At 57.1% G+C, this 15771-nt stretch overlaps 1 protein-coding gene across 2 annotated transcripts; it reads right to left on the reverse strand.

Annotated features, from left to right (window-relative positions):
* Positions 1 to 257: 257 nt before the first annotated feature.
* Mdfi (MyoD family inhibitor) lies at positions 258 to 13076 on the reverse strand. 2 transcript variants are annotated; one of them, XM_027943752.3, is made up of 4 exons: positions 13001 to 13076; positions 5680 to 5862; positions 2764 to 2988; positions 258 to 514 (listed from the first exon to the last, which is right to left on the reverse strand). In XM_027943752.3, the coding sequence occupies exons 1-4, from the start codon at positions 13074 to 13076 to the stop codon at positions 258 to 260; spliced, it is 741 nt and encodes a 246-aa protein (XP_027799553.1). The 2 variants fall into 2 exon arrangements, with proteins under 2 accessions (XP_027799553.1, XP_027799554.1); XM_027943753.3 differs by lacking the exon at positions 5680 to 5862.
* Between the last annotated feature and the right edge of the window lie 2695 nt (positions 13077 to 15771).

Consider the following 15771-nt stretch of genomic DNA (forward strand, 5'->3'; position numbering starts at 1 on the left):
CCTAGAGTGGCCCCCACCCTTGTCCCATCTCACCAGATCCTTGGTGCTGGGGTCCCTGGTAACCAGCTGGGAGGGCAGGATTGTCTGTCGTGGGCCCAGCTCCCTGGCTGAGGTGTCCCTACAGAGCACCCACCCGGTCTGCTCTTGGGGCTGGTGCTCTGGGAGGGCCCCCGGAGGCTGGGAGTGGAGGCTGGGAGCGGAGGCTGGGAGCGGAGGGGTTATCAAGCTTCATGGGGCAGCCCTAGGGCTGGGGCGGGTCAGGAGGAGAAGCAGAGCCCGCAGCACTCCATGCAGATCTCCAGGCAGTCGGCCGACTCACAGCAGGCGTCCAGGATGCCGCAGTCCAGGTCGCAGGGCAGGTCGCAGTCTGCGCACTCGCCGGAGCCACAGCAGCAGCAGCAGAGGCACGAGTCCTCGGAGCTGCAGGAGCCGCAGGTGGCGCAGTCCAGGACGATGTTGCACAGCGTCAGGAACTCACAGAACAGGCAGGACAGGACACAGTGGACACAGCAGTCTGCGGGGAGGTGGAGGGAGCGGGTGTCAACGGCTAGGGGAGAAAGGCAGCCAGCAACAGCGGCCACAGCAGGGCTCCTGCTGTCAGACCCCACAGCTCTGGCAAGGGGTGATTGTGAGGAGGCCGTTTCTTCCTAAGCAATGACCTGGGGCGTAGCACACTGAGCACCTCAAGAGTGGGGGCAGGAGCCCAGGCAGTCTGGAGTGGGAATCCCTGCGCCCAATCCCTCTTGGTTTATTTAGTGACACCCAGAGAGAGTGCTAACATGTCCCCGGCACTGTGCAATGCGAGGGATTAAATTAATTTAAGCTTCCAACAGCTCTATGATGTGACAACTGTTATTAGCCCCACTCTACAGATGAGGAAACCGAGGCACTGAGAAGCTGTCACTTCCAAAATACATCCAGAATCCTACCGCCCTGCTCACCCCTTTCCTGGGCAATTGCAAGAGCCCCACTGCCCTTGGCCACCCCTCCCCAAACCTGCTGTCCATTCAGAGCCAGACTTTAAAGACCATCTTCTGTTCACAAGAATTAAATGGCTCCCTCATCCGGAGCAAAAGCCATCTCCTTCTTTCCCCAAAGGCCACCTTTTGGTGAGCGCTTCTACCACCCCGTTCCATAGCACTCCAGCACTGCCTGGCCCTGCCCCAGAGGACCCAGGCCCCACACTATGGCTGTACCCTGATGGTCATCTCAGGCAGGCGTCTTGGAGTGTTCTGTTCACTGGTTATGACAAATTCTTAGAACGGCCCCTGGTACATAGCCAGTGCTCGGGAATACGTGATAATCAATAAAGGCAGAACCCTGTCTGAGGGCACCCGGCCGCTGGAGTGGTGGAGCTGGGAGTCCTGCAGCTGTAGCCCTCAGTGAGCTGCTGGATGCTGAGCTGGCAGCCCTCTTGGAGAGCAGGCCAGTGGGCAGAGGACCCAGGTCCCTAGACCTGAGAGTCTCACTCTGATATGGAGGAGCTGACCCTGTCCTGCATTCCTGTGCAGAGGAGGAGGGTCTTCTGCAGGGCCTTGAAGCTATCTCCAAACTGGGTAGGGTAGTTTCCTTCAAATGCAAATCTAGTGAGCCATCACCCTGTTTAAAACCCTCAATGGCTCCCTATTGCCCTCCAGATACAGTCTAGGTCCAAGGAAGGTTGACCAGGCCCTCCCAGAGCCCCTGCCTGCCTGGAACCTCCCTCTCCTTTTTCACTTCATTCCTCAGCCTAACTGCACTAGCCACTTCTCACCTCTGTGCCAAACTCCCTGGCTAGATCCTCCAATTCAGGCTCCAAGACTTGCTCAGACTACTTCAGAGCCTGCCTGGGCCCCCCTCCCCAGCATTCTGGGCCGGTGTGGGTGCCCTTGTTAACATGATCCTCCATGCATGGCTTTATTGCTGCATCTGTTGCATTGTGTGAGATGATCCATCTGTGCCTCTCATGAACACTGTGTGAGGACACGGGCTGGGTACCCAGCACATAGCAGATGCCCAGGCCACGTTAAATACGACTATGGGCAGAGCCTGCCCCACGGGGCAGGAAGGTTGCCAAATATGTGCCAATGTGCACGTTGAATCCTGTTTGCAGATAAAGGGGCCAGGGTCCCCCAACATGTGCAAGGTGAAGGTCAGGCAGCTACTGAGTTTTAGGCAGTTGTCCCCCATGTTGAATGGGTGCCTGGAGGGGTAGGGGAGCTGGCTGGCCAGGGTGGCCCTGCAGGATCAGCAGGGGGGTGGTGGATCCGGGTCCTCTGACCCACCACCCCCTGCACCCTGCAGCCCTGCCCCACGCCTCAGTCAAGTTTTATTACATTATATGCTTTTCACTGGGTCCACTCCTTGGGGAAAATTTCTTTTCCTTTTCTATTTTTGTGGTGCTAGGGATTGAACCCAGGGCTGGTGCATAAGTGCTTTACCACTGAGCTCCACCCTGCCCCTGGAGGAAACTTTCTGATTCCAGGAAGGAGGGGGCTTAGTGGATCAGCCCAGGTGGCTCCATTCCTCATTCTAGAGAGCAGGAGAGGCAGGGATTGGCTTTGAGAATGCAGGTGTGCCTCAGGGACCCAGCAGGTATGCTTCGCACAAGGTTCACTGTCAGGAGCAGGCTTCAAGGAGTTCTGAGAGCCCAGGCTCCTGGGCCCTACGCAGAGATCGAGGAGGTCAGAGGTTCTGTTCTGACCAGTAACCACCAGGCGAAGATGCCGCCTCTGGCTGTGGATGGAGTTTGCAGGTCTCCTGGGGGGTGGGATGGGCACTCACCTTCCTGCGCCTGGAGGGGGATCTGGGAGGTGGATGATTTAGTGCTGCCCTTGCTCCTCTTGCTGCCCTGGCTGGCCAGAGATGGGTGTGTCTGCAACTTCCGGTGGGCCTTGGGGCCACCTAGGGCACCATTCCCAGCACGCCTGGCATGGCCCAGCTCTGAGGGGTGGCCGGAGCCATTTGATAATAAAGGGGTGCAGCCCAAGGGGTTCCCCTGAGGCTGGCCTGGAGAGATGAGAAAAAAGGATGATGAGCAAGAGGTGGGGGCCACTCAGCACCCCCCCCACACGGAGCTCTGCTCTAATCCTGACTGCCTCATTCTTAGACGTACCCCAGGGGATTTGGTTAGACTTATCTTCTGAAGATGAGGAAACTGAGCTGACCAGCCCAGAGCCACACCATGAAACAGCAGCAGATTGAAGCCCAGGTCCGCACTCCTTCCTAGTCCTGGGCCTATTCCAGAAAGACAGGGGTGCAAGGCCAGGGGCGGGGCTCAGAGCCTGGACCCCAGCTTCTTGGCCACATGAAATCCACCCTCTTGCTCTTGGAGTCCTGGGATTTTGTCTAGAGTGGTGGTAGTGGGTGGTAGTGGGTGGGGGGGACAGCAGTGAAGCAGTTAACTTTCACCTTGGCCTCTGCCAAGCCCCCAGCTGTTTTTGCCCTTGGTGCGCTGGGTGATTTATTGGAAACATCTGTTTGGAGATGAACGCCTGGAATCCAGGGGCTCCTCACAGCAGCCCCTCTATCTGCTGCTCCTTCCTCCTGAGCTCTCTGGCTCAAGCCTCTGGGCAGATGGGAGAATTTGGGGAGGGGGTTCTTGGGGTCTGGGTGGGAGAAGGGAAGAGGAAACTGGCAGGGAAACCCCCAAGGCCAGGACCCCATGCCCCCGTCGAAGGCCAAACTTGAGCTTTATCAATGGGGTGCAAGGAAGCTGACTCTGCCAAGTCCCAGTTCCTTCCTGGGCCTCTCTCAGGGGATCCTCAACTGGAGGGCTCCATTGGGGGTGAATAGAGGAGTGTGTGTGTGGGGGGGTGGGGTGGGTGATGTGGGGAGGGGACTGAGAGGGGTCAGGAGAGCTCTGGGACCCCCAGCAGGGCTCTCTGTAAATGTGAGGCACTTCAGTCCCTCAGAGATAGGTCTGAATCCCCTGCTCCCTCCATGCTCTCCTGAGTGGTTGATCTGTACAGAAGGGAGATGTATGGGGACCCCAGATGCCAAGGGAAAGTGACCTCAGTGTTCCCCTTGACTAAAGGGGCTGGGCCTTCTCCTAACAGTGGAGGTTACAACACTGAGCACTGACTGAGCACTTGCTGCATGCCAACCACTCCTCTAAGCACTTGCTGAATATTCTCTCACTGAAATCTTTTCTATAGATTTTTTATTGATGAGGAAACTGAATCCCAGAGAGGTACAGTAAGTTGCCTAAGGTCACACAGCTAGGAAGTCTCTGATGTGGGGTCAGCCTGGAGATTAGGAGCTGGGGCTTAGAGGGCAAGGAGTGGGCAGAGGATGGGAGACAAGGGGTTGGGGAACAAGCTGCTAGGGTCACACAATAACTACTCTTAGAACTGGTAGCGTGCACCTTTTGAGCAGTTATTGTGTATGAGGTCCACTACAAAGGGCTTTACCTAATGGTGACCTGCTTTAACCATTATGAGAAATCTGTCATTGGCCCCCTTTCACAGATGGGAAAAGTGAGGCCAGAAATGGTAAAACTCACCAAAGTTCCCACAGCTAGGGAGTGGGGAGCAGGGGGAAGGCAGGAGGCAGGCTCCGCAGAGGTTCCAGGCCAGGGGCCTCTGGCCAACCGTGGGGCAGGAGCCGGCATCTGGGTAAACAGCTCAAGGCCATGGGAAGTGGCTGGGTCTGAATCATCCTGGCCTCACAGAGGGTGGCCGGGATGAGTCCTTGGCCAGCTTCGGTGCCCCTTGCCCTGCTGCCTAAACATGGGCACAGTGGCCAGAGGGCGGGAGAGTGGTGAGCCGAGGGCTCTGGGAGGTGTGGGCAGACAGAGCCTGCCTGTGGCCTCAGCTGGGGGGTGGCCATGGGGGTGGGAGTGGGGGCTGAGTCACAGAGCAAATACTGGGGCCACAGACACAGGAGTGTCTGTCCCACTCCCACCCAGGCCCCCTCCTCTGTGGCCTCAGCCCTGACCTCCTTCTCTCAATTCTGCCGGTGGGTGTGTCTGGAAGAGGCTGAGGGCGCTGTGGTAGCAGGACTTAGCATCCTGCCTTCCAGGGAGTCCAGCTTAGCCCCAGATGCCCTGGCTGGAGGCAGCTCCTGCCTTGGCTATGCCAGCCGGGCGGGCAGCACAGCAAAGAGCACAGGCCAGACAACCTCAGTCCCCCAGCTCATGACCAGGGTGAGCAGTTTCTCTGTGCCTCACTTTCCTCATCTGTAAAATGGGTTTGGCAACAGCTGTCCTCCTGCCTCGCTACAGGTTGATGGGGAGAGCACATGAGCTCATTCGAGGGAAGACAGTTGGAAAGTAAAAATGGATGTTGGGGATTTGCTTTAGTGATTATAAAATGATTCCCACAGCCCCTTCCTCTGCTCTTGAAGGTGAGGGGAAGAATTCTCTCCCTCCCAAGATTCCCATAGAGACCTTGAGCCAGGCCTGGGAACGGAGCTGAATGAGTCCCTTTCTCTCCAGAGCAGTTGGGTGCGTCTCTCCTTCCTTTTGGCCCTGGATCCCCTGAAGGGCGGGGCTGCATCACGCTCCAGCTCCCACCCCAGCCGGCCCCCAGCTATCTCTTGGAGGCCAGGGTGCCTCTTCCCTCCTGTCTGGAGCACCTTGCCTAGAGCCCAGGTTAATAACCACTTAGTGAAGGTCTTCTTCCTCGACAGAAAGGTGGCAATGGCACCCTACATGCCCCGCTACCCACAGTACCACCCCAACGGCCCCCTAGGACTCACACGTCACAGCTTCTGTGGGTACAACGAGGTCAGTGCTGTCCAGGACCTGGGGAGCCCCAGGGCTACTGCCTTGGGGCATGGGGGGTGCCTCCTCCTCCAGGGAGCCCTCCTCTGACGCTGCCTCCGCAGGATGAGCAGGTCCTGCTACTACCTCCAGCCCGGGTAGGAGGGACAGGGTCTGGGCTGGGGAAAAAAGCAGATGACTGAGGTACAAGTCCCTGGTTCCGGTCTGCCCAGACTGAGGCCTAGGTCATGGCCTCACATGCCCAGTAAGTCCGCAACTTTGTACCCAGTTTACCAACCCGTGAGTGAGCAAAGGTGTGTGCCCATGTGTGTGCGGTATGTCCAGGTGTGTGTGGCATCAGGAGGAGGGGCCAGGGATGGAGGTATAAAGGGAGGGAGGGAGGGGCAGGAACAGTGCAGGAGGGAACAGTCAGCCACCCAGGGGCAGACAGGGACAGGCAAAGGGGGTGGCTGGGAGAGAGCAAGAAGGGACGGAGAGAGGTGGAAGCAAGAGAGCATCGAAGGCGGGAGACTGGGCACAGAAGGCCAGAGCCCTGGAGACCCCAGGAAATGTTAACAGCATGAAAGTCAGTGACAGAGAGAAAGATAAAGACAGGGGCAGGGGCCGAGCTGAAGGAAGAGAGAACATGACACGGAGAAACTGGGTCAGAGAGAGGCGGATGGCGGTGCAGGAGGAGTGAGAGGAACCTGGGGGGTGAGGAGCAGGGAGGGGCAGCAGGCAGGAAGAGAGTCAAGGACGCGGCCCAGGAGCGCTGGGGAAGAGGTGAACCGCAGCCACAAGTAATTATAGTGGCTCTGGGTAGGGTGGCTGGAATGCAGAAATGGAGCCACCTTCAAACCCACAACCCCCCAGCTGGCAGGACCAGGGCCCCCAGGCCTAGGGCGAGAGAAGGGGAGAGAAGGGGGAGGGAGGCAGAGAGCAGTCTGAGCTCCCAGTGCCTCAGCCGCTGCTGGGGAGGCCTGAGAAGCAAAGTCATGGAGCAGGACCCAGGCTGCAGCGAGGACAGGGCCGGGCTCAGCGGACCCAGCTGTGCCGCACTGTCAGGAGGACAGGGCCTCCCGCCTACCTCTGCACTCACACATACCCCAGGTGGGAAGAAAGAGGAGACATAGAAACAAGAGACTTGGAGAAATGCAGAGATCAAAAGGGCTTGGGGGAGCCACAGCCAAGAGAGTGGGCAGAGGAAGATGAAGGGAACCAGCAGCGAAGCCCCGAGTGCAAGACACACCCTTCCATACACGCCCTCGAAGACGCCACAAGATGCCCAGACAGAGATACAGAGAAGAATGGCCTCCCGGATTGAGATGAAATCAGTCACAGAAAACAGAGGGGTTGACATGCATGTCTTTCTCTGAGCTATCTCCAAATGAGAGAGAGAAAGAGGAGAGGAGAGGAGAACAGAGGGAGGAGACAAGTTAGAAGGATCAATTAAGGTTGGGGCATGCCAACATGGGGGATGGGAGCTGGAGGGAGGCTGGGGGTACAATCCAATGGCCAACCTTCCTCCCTAGGCTTGAGCCTCAGGGACCCCTGAGGAATCCTTGTTCCAAAGACTGTGGTCCCTCTTGGCCAGGGGGACCAAAGTTCCAGAGGCCCATGTGGGTAGCACAAAGGACAGCAGGCCCGAGTGGGCATGCTTGTGCCTGCCCAGGGCAAACCACAGGCCCTGCCTGGAGCTGGGGCAGGTAGGAGGGAAGGGCCTGGCTCCTGCAACTTCTGAGGGCTGCACAGTTATGTATTGAGGGCCTTCCTGGAGCTCCAGGGGGGCAACGCTCCTTGGGCCTGTTGAGAGCGCCCCTTGCCATCTGGATTAACTATCCTGTAGCCAAATGGCTTTTGGAAGATTACAGGGCTGAGACAAGAGGGAACAGGCAGGCAGGGACGCGAGTTGAGGGGAAAAAATACTGTGTGCTAGATGGATCCTCCTCTAGCCACGAGCCTGGTCTATACCCGCGAGCCTGGTCCATACCCGCGAGCCTGGTCCATACCCGCGAGCCTGGTCTATACCCGCAGAGAAACCATTCTGGAGGGCTAGGACCAAGCCTCCATGAAGAGGGAAGCCCAGACTTGGGTCCTAATTTTCAGGAAAGGAGGGCCCTGCCCAGCTTCAGACCCTGGCCCCTAGAGGATCATGCCATGGTCCCATGCCCTGAACTGGTCTCCCACGTGGTGTCATGGAAAGACCTGAGCAAGGAGCTAGAAAGTCCAAGTCTTGCTTTTTAACCAGTTACCAGTTTGGACAAGTTATCAGAATTTAGATTACCTTGCACAGAAAGGGTGCAAAGAGCAAATGAAATGCACAGCAGCACCCCATCATGCAGGGTGGTTCAAGAATACCTCCACCACCTCCTCCCTGGCCGCTGCCTTCTTTCCTTCCCTCCTATTCTCCCTCTTTTTTCCGCCCTTCCTCCCTTCTCCCCTCCCTCCCTTCCTGCCATGCTGTTTGGTTTAACATTTATTAAGCATCCACAAGATGTCTAGCAATATCAAGCACTAGGTGTCCCAGAATGAGAAGTACCAGGTCACAGCCACAGGAGACTCTGTCAGGCTGGGGCAGGGCTGTCACAAACACTGAGGAGCAAGAGTTGCAGTAAGGGCATTGATTAGAACTGAAGAAGCACAAAAAATGGGCACCTAGTCCAGGTGTGTGTGCCCAGGGGGTTTCCTAGAAGCCAAGTCTCAAAACAATCGTCGGTATAGAAGGGGGATATGGAGAAAAGAAGCAGGAACCCAGATCCCAGAAGGAATAGCCACAGCAGGAATGAGAGAGAGAGAGAGAGATGTGGCTGGTAAGCCTAGAATGACAGCTGGGGGACAGCAGGCCTGTGTCAATTCTCAGGTTTTCTCCTGAGGTCACCAGGGCACATAGGGGGTGATATTGTTATTGGCCCTCAGAGTTAGGGAGGAAGAAAAGAGAGAGTTCAAGGAGACTGGAGCCCCCAGCTCCATCTTCTTCACTTTACCCAAAGTGCCCAGCTCCCTCTACTCTTCCTATCAGCACCCATAAGACTGGGAACCTGGAATCTGGCGGGAACAGGAAATTATCAAGAACCCAGAACAAGGTCTCAGGTGGCCAGTCCTACAGGACCATTTAAGGACCATGCCATTCTGGCGTGGTCCTTAAACCTGGGAGGGCAAATGGGGTAGAGAGGACAGTCACATCCAGTGGTCTTGACCTGGTCACACAGAGAGACAGACCTGGAGCCAGGAAGGTGGCAAGAACTGAACTCCCTTCAGCACATGAAGAGAGGAAGAGGGGATTAAACCACATGTCCAGCAACAGACAAAAAGAATCAGAAGGAAGAAGAAGCTGCAAGAAGGCCCAGTCTGCAAAGAGGACTCTGTCCCTGAGGGCCCAGACACTGTGCTTGCTTGGAGCAGGCAGAGGAGAAAAGCCAGACCACAGGTGGAGTCGTGGTTTGCACATCAAGAGGCTGAAGAGCCCCGTTTTCCTTTTATGACTATGAGGCAACCCTGTCTAGTCACAGAGGGGAGACTGCTCTGTCCTGCAGGGTGTAAGTGCGGAGTGGATGGAGGGAAGACGTGGCCAGCAGAGGTCAAGAGGAGCCAGTGTGTGGACTGCAATTCGCATCTTGCAGGAAGACACCTGCCAAAGGGGTTCATGGAGGGTGCCGAGGTTCTGGTTGCAGCCCCATCCTCCTAGAACGTGCCATCTGCTCCCCACCTATGTCCCTGCTCCACCTGCCTACAGGGCCATCATTTTCCAACTTGCACAGGGGGCTCAAACATGCTGTTGGTGTCTTTGAGCAGAAGTCCCCAACTTCTCCTCTCAGGAGTCTCTATCCACAATGGGGAACAAAGAAAGGCAACAGCCCCTTTGACAGAGTACTGCCACCCCCAACATGGATGCCTTGGGCAATGCCCCGAGTTCTGTAAAAGACAGCCAACCCCCAAAGCAGGGGGAAGTGCTATGTTTAAATCCATATACCCAAGAGGAAGGCTGAGGGGCTCCCTCTGCCCGCTGTCCCCCAAATCAAGGGGTGGTCCTGGGCCAAGAAGGAATAGGGGGACCTCTTCCAGTTGGGATGGGCTCACTTCAAATCTGAACAGTACCCAGGGGGACTGGTGTGGGGAACAGCCCATGTTCCAGAGCTCCTACACCTGGTCCCTCAAGTCCAGACCCCTCCATTGTCTTTGTGGATAGTGGATCTGGGCTCCTTCCTTGGAGCTCTGACCATATCTGGAGAGAGAAGATTAGGACCTCTTCTGATCTGGAACTCCATGCTTCAGTCTCTCCTTGGTCTACCACTCAAGACTTCAATTGATGTCTTCAGTGGAATCAATGTTCAAAGGTCCCGTGTTCCAAGCAGACTGACCTGTCCACAGCCTTGGGCCATCCCCTGGCCTTGTGACCAATCCAGCTGTGCTTATATTGTTCCTCCAGACACTCTCCAAATCTAGCCCAGCCTTCCTGCCCCGGTTGGAGCTCCATCTCTTCCTCCAGAAAGCTTCTCTTACCCCTGAGCCAGGAGTCCCTCCTCCAAATGGTCTGGTTGGTAAGAAGTTGGCACCTGTGTCCCCTCTTGTGAATTATAACTTGTTAGTCTTATAGACACTGAGCCTTCCCTGCCTCCCTCCCTTGGGGTGATGTCTACTCCTTTGCCTGACATCCTCCGCACATGCCTGATCTGAAATTCAGGATGCCCCAACTCAGGAGAAGGAGACAGAAAGACACAGCACGGAGGATTTGGGGAGGCATCAGTCCTTGAACCCCAAGAAGTCTGGAGAAGATGGACTCCATTGATGCGCACATGGTAAATGTGAATGCTCTAGTCAGTCTTGGGTCACCCAGCTGAGACTGGAGAGGGCCTGAGCTGCCAGTTAGGCTGGGTCTGGTTGGTTTTATTTTAGGTCCAAAGGCTCCAATTCCCCAGGAAATTCAATTTAGAAGCATGTACAGGAATGTGACGCCCCAGTGCCGGGCAGAAATCTGCTTGTGAGTTAGGGAGCCAGGCTCCGGAGACTGTCAAGGATGGGTGGGGAGGAGGCCACTGGGGGAGCCAAGGGTGTGAGGGCTTGGCCACCTGCCCCAACCAGAGCTGCCCTGCGTGTCCCTTGTGCCCTGTCTGCATCTTGGGCAGCTGAAGAACGGGGCCAACTTGTTCCCTGGCTGTGCCACCCATAGGGCCCCTAGGGGTAGTGCTATGGCCTTGCTGTTCTGTGGGTGCATGGGGAGCAAGGGCAAGGGCAAGGGCAGGGAGCTTAGCGGGTCCTGGTCTCAGATCCAGGCACGGTGCGGTGGGGTTTTGGCTGGGTGTCCTGTGGTTTGGGCTTCCTGGGCAGCAAGCTCATTCTCCCAAGGCAGCAGCCCAGCAAGGCCTCTTGTTATGAAAGCCACATTGTCTGGCTCAGTCGAGGCTGGGGAGGGGGCTTCCTGGGGCACTGGGGGGCCTCAAATTACAGCCCAGAGTTTAACCCTTCCAGTTTCCCACCCTGGACTGGGGTCCTGTCTTGAGCACACAGCCCCCACTTCAGCTGCTGAGCTCAGGACAGGTCGGATGAGGAAGGGGGTCTTGGAGGGGGAAGTAGAGGAGACAAGCAGAGAATGGACAGGGGAGGAAGAAGCAGGGGATGGGAGGAGGCAGGAGGCTGAGCAAGAGAAGGGAGCGAGAGGCTGAGAGGGATGGAGAAGGCTCCAGACACAAAAACTTCCCAGCCTCTGCCCCCAGTTCTTCCTCCAGGTTGAGGAAGCCCAGTTCTTCTCTCTCTCTCTCTCTCTGTATGTGTGTGTGTGTGTGTGTGTGTATGAGAGAGAGAGAGAGAGAGAGAGAGAGAGAGAGAGAAACAGAGAGACAGAGAGGGGAGAGAAAAATTTAGTGGAAATTGAACCCAGGGGTACTTTACTACTGAGTTACATCCCCAGCCCTTTTTATTTTGATACAGGGTCTCACTAAGTTGCTGAGGCTGGCCTTGAATTTGTGATCCTCCTGCCCCAGACTCTCAAGTGGCTGGGATTAGGCATGAGCCACCCCACCCAGCAAGAGCCCAGTTCTTGACCTGGTTTATTCCCCAGAAGTCAACGTTCCTGATCCAGGGGCCTCATAGAAAGAGCAGGGACTCAGGGTTAGTGAAAAAGGGTGGCAGACACAGTGGTCTCATCTATGTGCTGCTAGATGCTGGCCAGACATTTCCCAACTGTCCTCACTCTGGTTTAGGAGATCCCCATCTCCCCAACTGTGGGGGTCCACACTAGGCAGTAAACTAAGATTCACTTTCCAAACAGGCAGACAAGCCCCTGTGGGTAGATATGGAGGCTGAGATCACAGAAGATCACCACAGGAAGTTAGGGCTGGAAGCAGGAGCAGACCCTCATTATTCAGAGTCAAAGAGGAAAAGAAAGGCGGGTGGACTGGGTGGGGGGAAGGCAGAGCATCAGACTAACAGAGGAGGGGCTCAAGTCATGAAATCCATGTTACAATTCTGCACTCCACACCCTGTCCCTGAAATCCATAAGTTCCTGGCTTCTTCGCGACCCTGACTTCCATTGCCAGCCTCAGGGACACATCTGTACAGGAAAGGGAAGGAACTGGGAGCCACCGTCTGCAGGACCCCTAGCCCAGACCCCCTCAGGGAGTCGCAAACCCTTCCTGCGTTAGGAGGCTCCGAAGGGAATGGGATGAGTAGGTTGGACTCCCTGGGGGGAGGGGGAGGGGCATTTCACGAGGTTGCTGACAGTGTGTGTGTGGTGTGTGTGTGTGTGTGTGTGTGTGTGTGTATGTGTTTGTGCCTGTAGGGTAGAGGCGGTGGGGACTGGCCAGTGGGGAGGTAAGGAAAGCGAGAGAGGAGATGGCAAGAAGGAGGGGAGGGGCCCGGTCCTGCAGCCGCTGGTGGCAGACAAAAAGTTTTCGGGAAGCGCTCGGCGCTGGTTGGGCTGGGGGAAGGGAAGGAGAGAAGAACTCAGACACCACCCCGCCGCGCGCCCGCCCAAGGCCCCCATAAATATTTACACATTGGGCAGAAACGGTCGGGCCACAAATCCCAGACGGACGGACAGACACCACGGTGTGTGTGTCTGTGTCTGGTGGTGTGGCCGCGAGAGTTAGAGCCAACTTGGCGCAGCCGCCGCCTCTGTTAGGGGCCCTGCCTCCTCGCCCCAGCCCTCTACTGTCCTTGGACCAGGTCCCCAGTACCCAGACTTCTCGCCCCACCCCCACCCATCCCCCCCAGAACCGTCTCCCGGGGTCTTGGGGAGCGGAAGAGAACTGCGCCCCAATAACTGCTCCCCACCAGCCCGCCCAGTTCCCGTCCAGCTTCGCTCAACATTCCAGGTCCTACCTGGGTCCGGAGCTGCGCTAGGGGCTCCATGGGGCGCGTCGCAGCGAGAGGGGTGCTGGCCGCTCACCTGGGACATTGGCCCGGGACCTAAGGAAAATAGGGCTCAGCAGATAGGGTCGACCGACCTTTTCCCGATCATGCGGGGGAATGGGGGACAAGCAGGGAAGATCAGCTCCGACGCGCGCCTCCGCGCCAATCCGCTCGGCCACCGACTCACTTGTGCGCTACTCTTGACCTGCAGGGATCAGCGCGCTCCGCCCGCCATGCGCGCCTGCAGCGGGCGCCGGGTTAGGGGCCGCTCGGCTCCACGGTCTCGCCCGGCGCCCCCTCCCCTCTCACTCGCTGCTTTCTCTCATTTCGGCGCCAGCTCGCGCCGTTCGCCCCCTTCCTTCTTCCTTCTCTCGCTCAGCCCCCTCGCTCCTCCCCTGTTCTCTTCTCCCCTCCCCTCTTCCCTGGCCCACCCTGTCCCCGCCCCCTCCTCGCCTTCGCAGCCGCACCCCCCCCACACCAGGTCCCTCCCCCGCACGGAGTTCGGCGCTGCCCGGCCGGACACGTCTGTCCGCGGGGAGTCCGAGGCCCTAGCCCCCACAGGAAGCCGACTCAGCTCGTTTCCTCCCTGCGCTCAGAGCCGGGCCCCAGTCTCCCCAAATCTCCGCCTCCCGAGGCCCAGGGCCCTGTTGGCTGCACAAGGGGCTGCGTTTTCCTTTGGTCCCAAATTCTGTAAGTTTGCACAAAATCAGGAGAGAGAGAGAGAGAGAGGAGAAAGAAAGAAAAGAGAGACACCCCACCTCGGGCCAATTGTTTGAATAATTTCAGTCCCCAAATTTTATCGTCCCAAAGATGAGAATGGTCAGTTCCTCGGGTACCCTTTGGCCGCTCGCTTCGGTCTCAGCTCTGGGTCCAAAGCTGGGTGCTTTGGGTCTGGGGCTCAGGGACCACAAACTCAACTCCCTAGAAGTTCCCCCTCCGGGAAATCCGGCTAGTGACTACCCCACCTCCCCTGTCCTACAGCAGCCCTGAGTTGGCATCGCTTATCCCCCACCCCTAGCAGCTGGGCGTGGGAATTCGTGTCAGAAAACCGACTTTGGAAGCAAAAAAGAGGTTCTCGGAATTCAGCCTTTCTTTGGGGTCCAGGCTGAAATTCCAGGCCTTCTAAGACGAAGGTACGTGCAGAAAGGAGGGAGTCCCTTCTAGCAGGGCCAGCTGTGAGCACATCTGGAATTGTAAGCCCTGGTGGTTGGAAGGAGCCGCCGTCAGTCAAGTCGGAGAAGGTGCAGGACTCTCATGGTGACCCCGGGACCAGACCCCTGAGATCCCGGGCTTGTGGCCTGCCAGGTGGGGCTGGGTGGGCCCATGGGATGATCCTCAGGTAGGACAGCCCACTGGGGTGACAGAGTCTCAGCTACACTGGATGGGCTGCCTGGGAGCCGCGTTTGGGCTCCCAACCACAAGGGCCAAGGAGCAATTAGGAAGGAGGCGGCGGCGCCAGGCCGCCTCTCGGGTCGGGCTTTACAGCCAGGACTGGAAGGGTGGAGCTGGACTGAGACAGCCGGGCGAGGGACTCGGGGGCTTCTCTTTGGTCTCCCCACAGTCCTTGAAGTCGCTACTTACGGCGCTCTCAGGTCTTCGCGGCGCCGTCGGGGCCAGAACCGAGGCGGCCCCCACGGCGCCAGCAGCGCTCTCGCCACCCGCGGCCACGTCCCCGCGATGGGCCCGGGTGCTGCGGCCCGGAGTGAGGCGGGGCGGGCGGGGAGGCGGGGTCCCGCCCTCCCGGACTGGCTGCTCTCTGCGGGGACCTGGCCTGGCTCGGGATCGGGACGCTGGGAGAGCTGGAGAGGTGCATTCCCCTTTCCTGGCACGAGCTGAGTCACGGCCCCGCCCGCGCTAGGGCTTGGCAGCCGCAGCATTCTTACCGGCTTACCTGGGCCCCCGGGCAGGCCCCTCCTGCCTCCAAGAACAGGCCCACGATCTCGCTCTGCCCTCTCCCCAACCACAGATCTCAATCCTACCCTTCCCTCCCTTAGTTTCGGAGTCCCATTTCAGGGCCCCTAAACTCCGTGTCAGCCCAGACCTGGAGCCTTATTGTTCCGAAGTTGCCTGCGTGATCTCAAAAGCCCTCTGAATCTGACCCAGTAATAATGTCTGTTGTGTTGGAAATGTAAAATACACTTTCAATTTAATCCCACATGCTGGCTACACAGGTGTTCTCAGTGTGTAAGGATTCAGCAAGCTGAGTTTTAAAGTTACATGAACTTTTGTGTGTGAATAAAAAAGTTGGTTTTTTTTTTGTTTGTTTGGTGAACACTCATGAAAATCAGCATTTCAGAACAGCACAGAGCATGGAACTTGGCATAGGGCTTTGACATGGAACTAGAGTTCAAATCCCAGCGTCTCCCCACTCACCATGTTTCTCTGGGTAAGTTCCTTTCTGAACCTCAGGAGTGATGATCAAGGTGCCCTTACTTGGTAACCCAGTCTTCATGTCACCCAGGGCCAGGATTAGGGCAATGTAAGTGAGCTACTCTCCTGGGGTGCAAAACTTAAAAGGTGTCAAGATGCATAACATTTTATTTATATTTTACGTACCAGGGGTTGAACCTAGGGACACTTAACCACTGAGCTACATCTCCAGCCCTTTTTTATTTTGAGACAGGGTCTCCCTAAATTGCTTAGAGTCTCACTAAATTGCTGAGGCTGCCCTGGAATTTGGAATCCTTCTGCCTCAGCTTCCCAAATTGCTGGGATTACAGGTGTGGACCACCATGCCCGGC

This window comes from Marmota flaviventris, chromosome 6 (genome assembly GCF_047511675.1).
Source record: "Marmota flaviventris isolate mMarFla1 chromosome 6, mMarFla1.hap1, whole genome shotgun sequence".
NCBI classification, from domain to species: domain Eukaryota; kingdom Metazoa; phylum Chordata; class Mammalia; order Rodentia; family Sciuridae; genus Marmota; species Marmota flaviventris.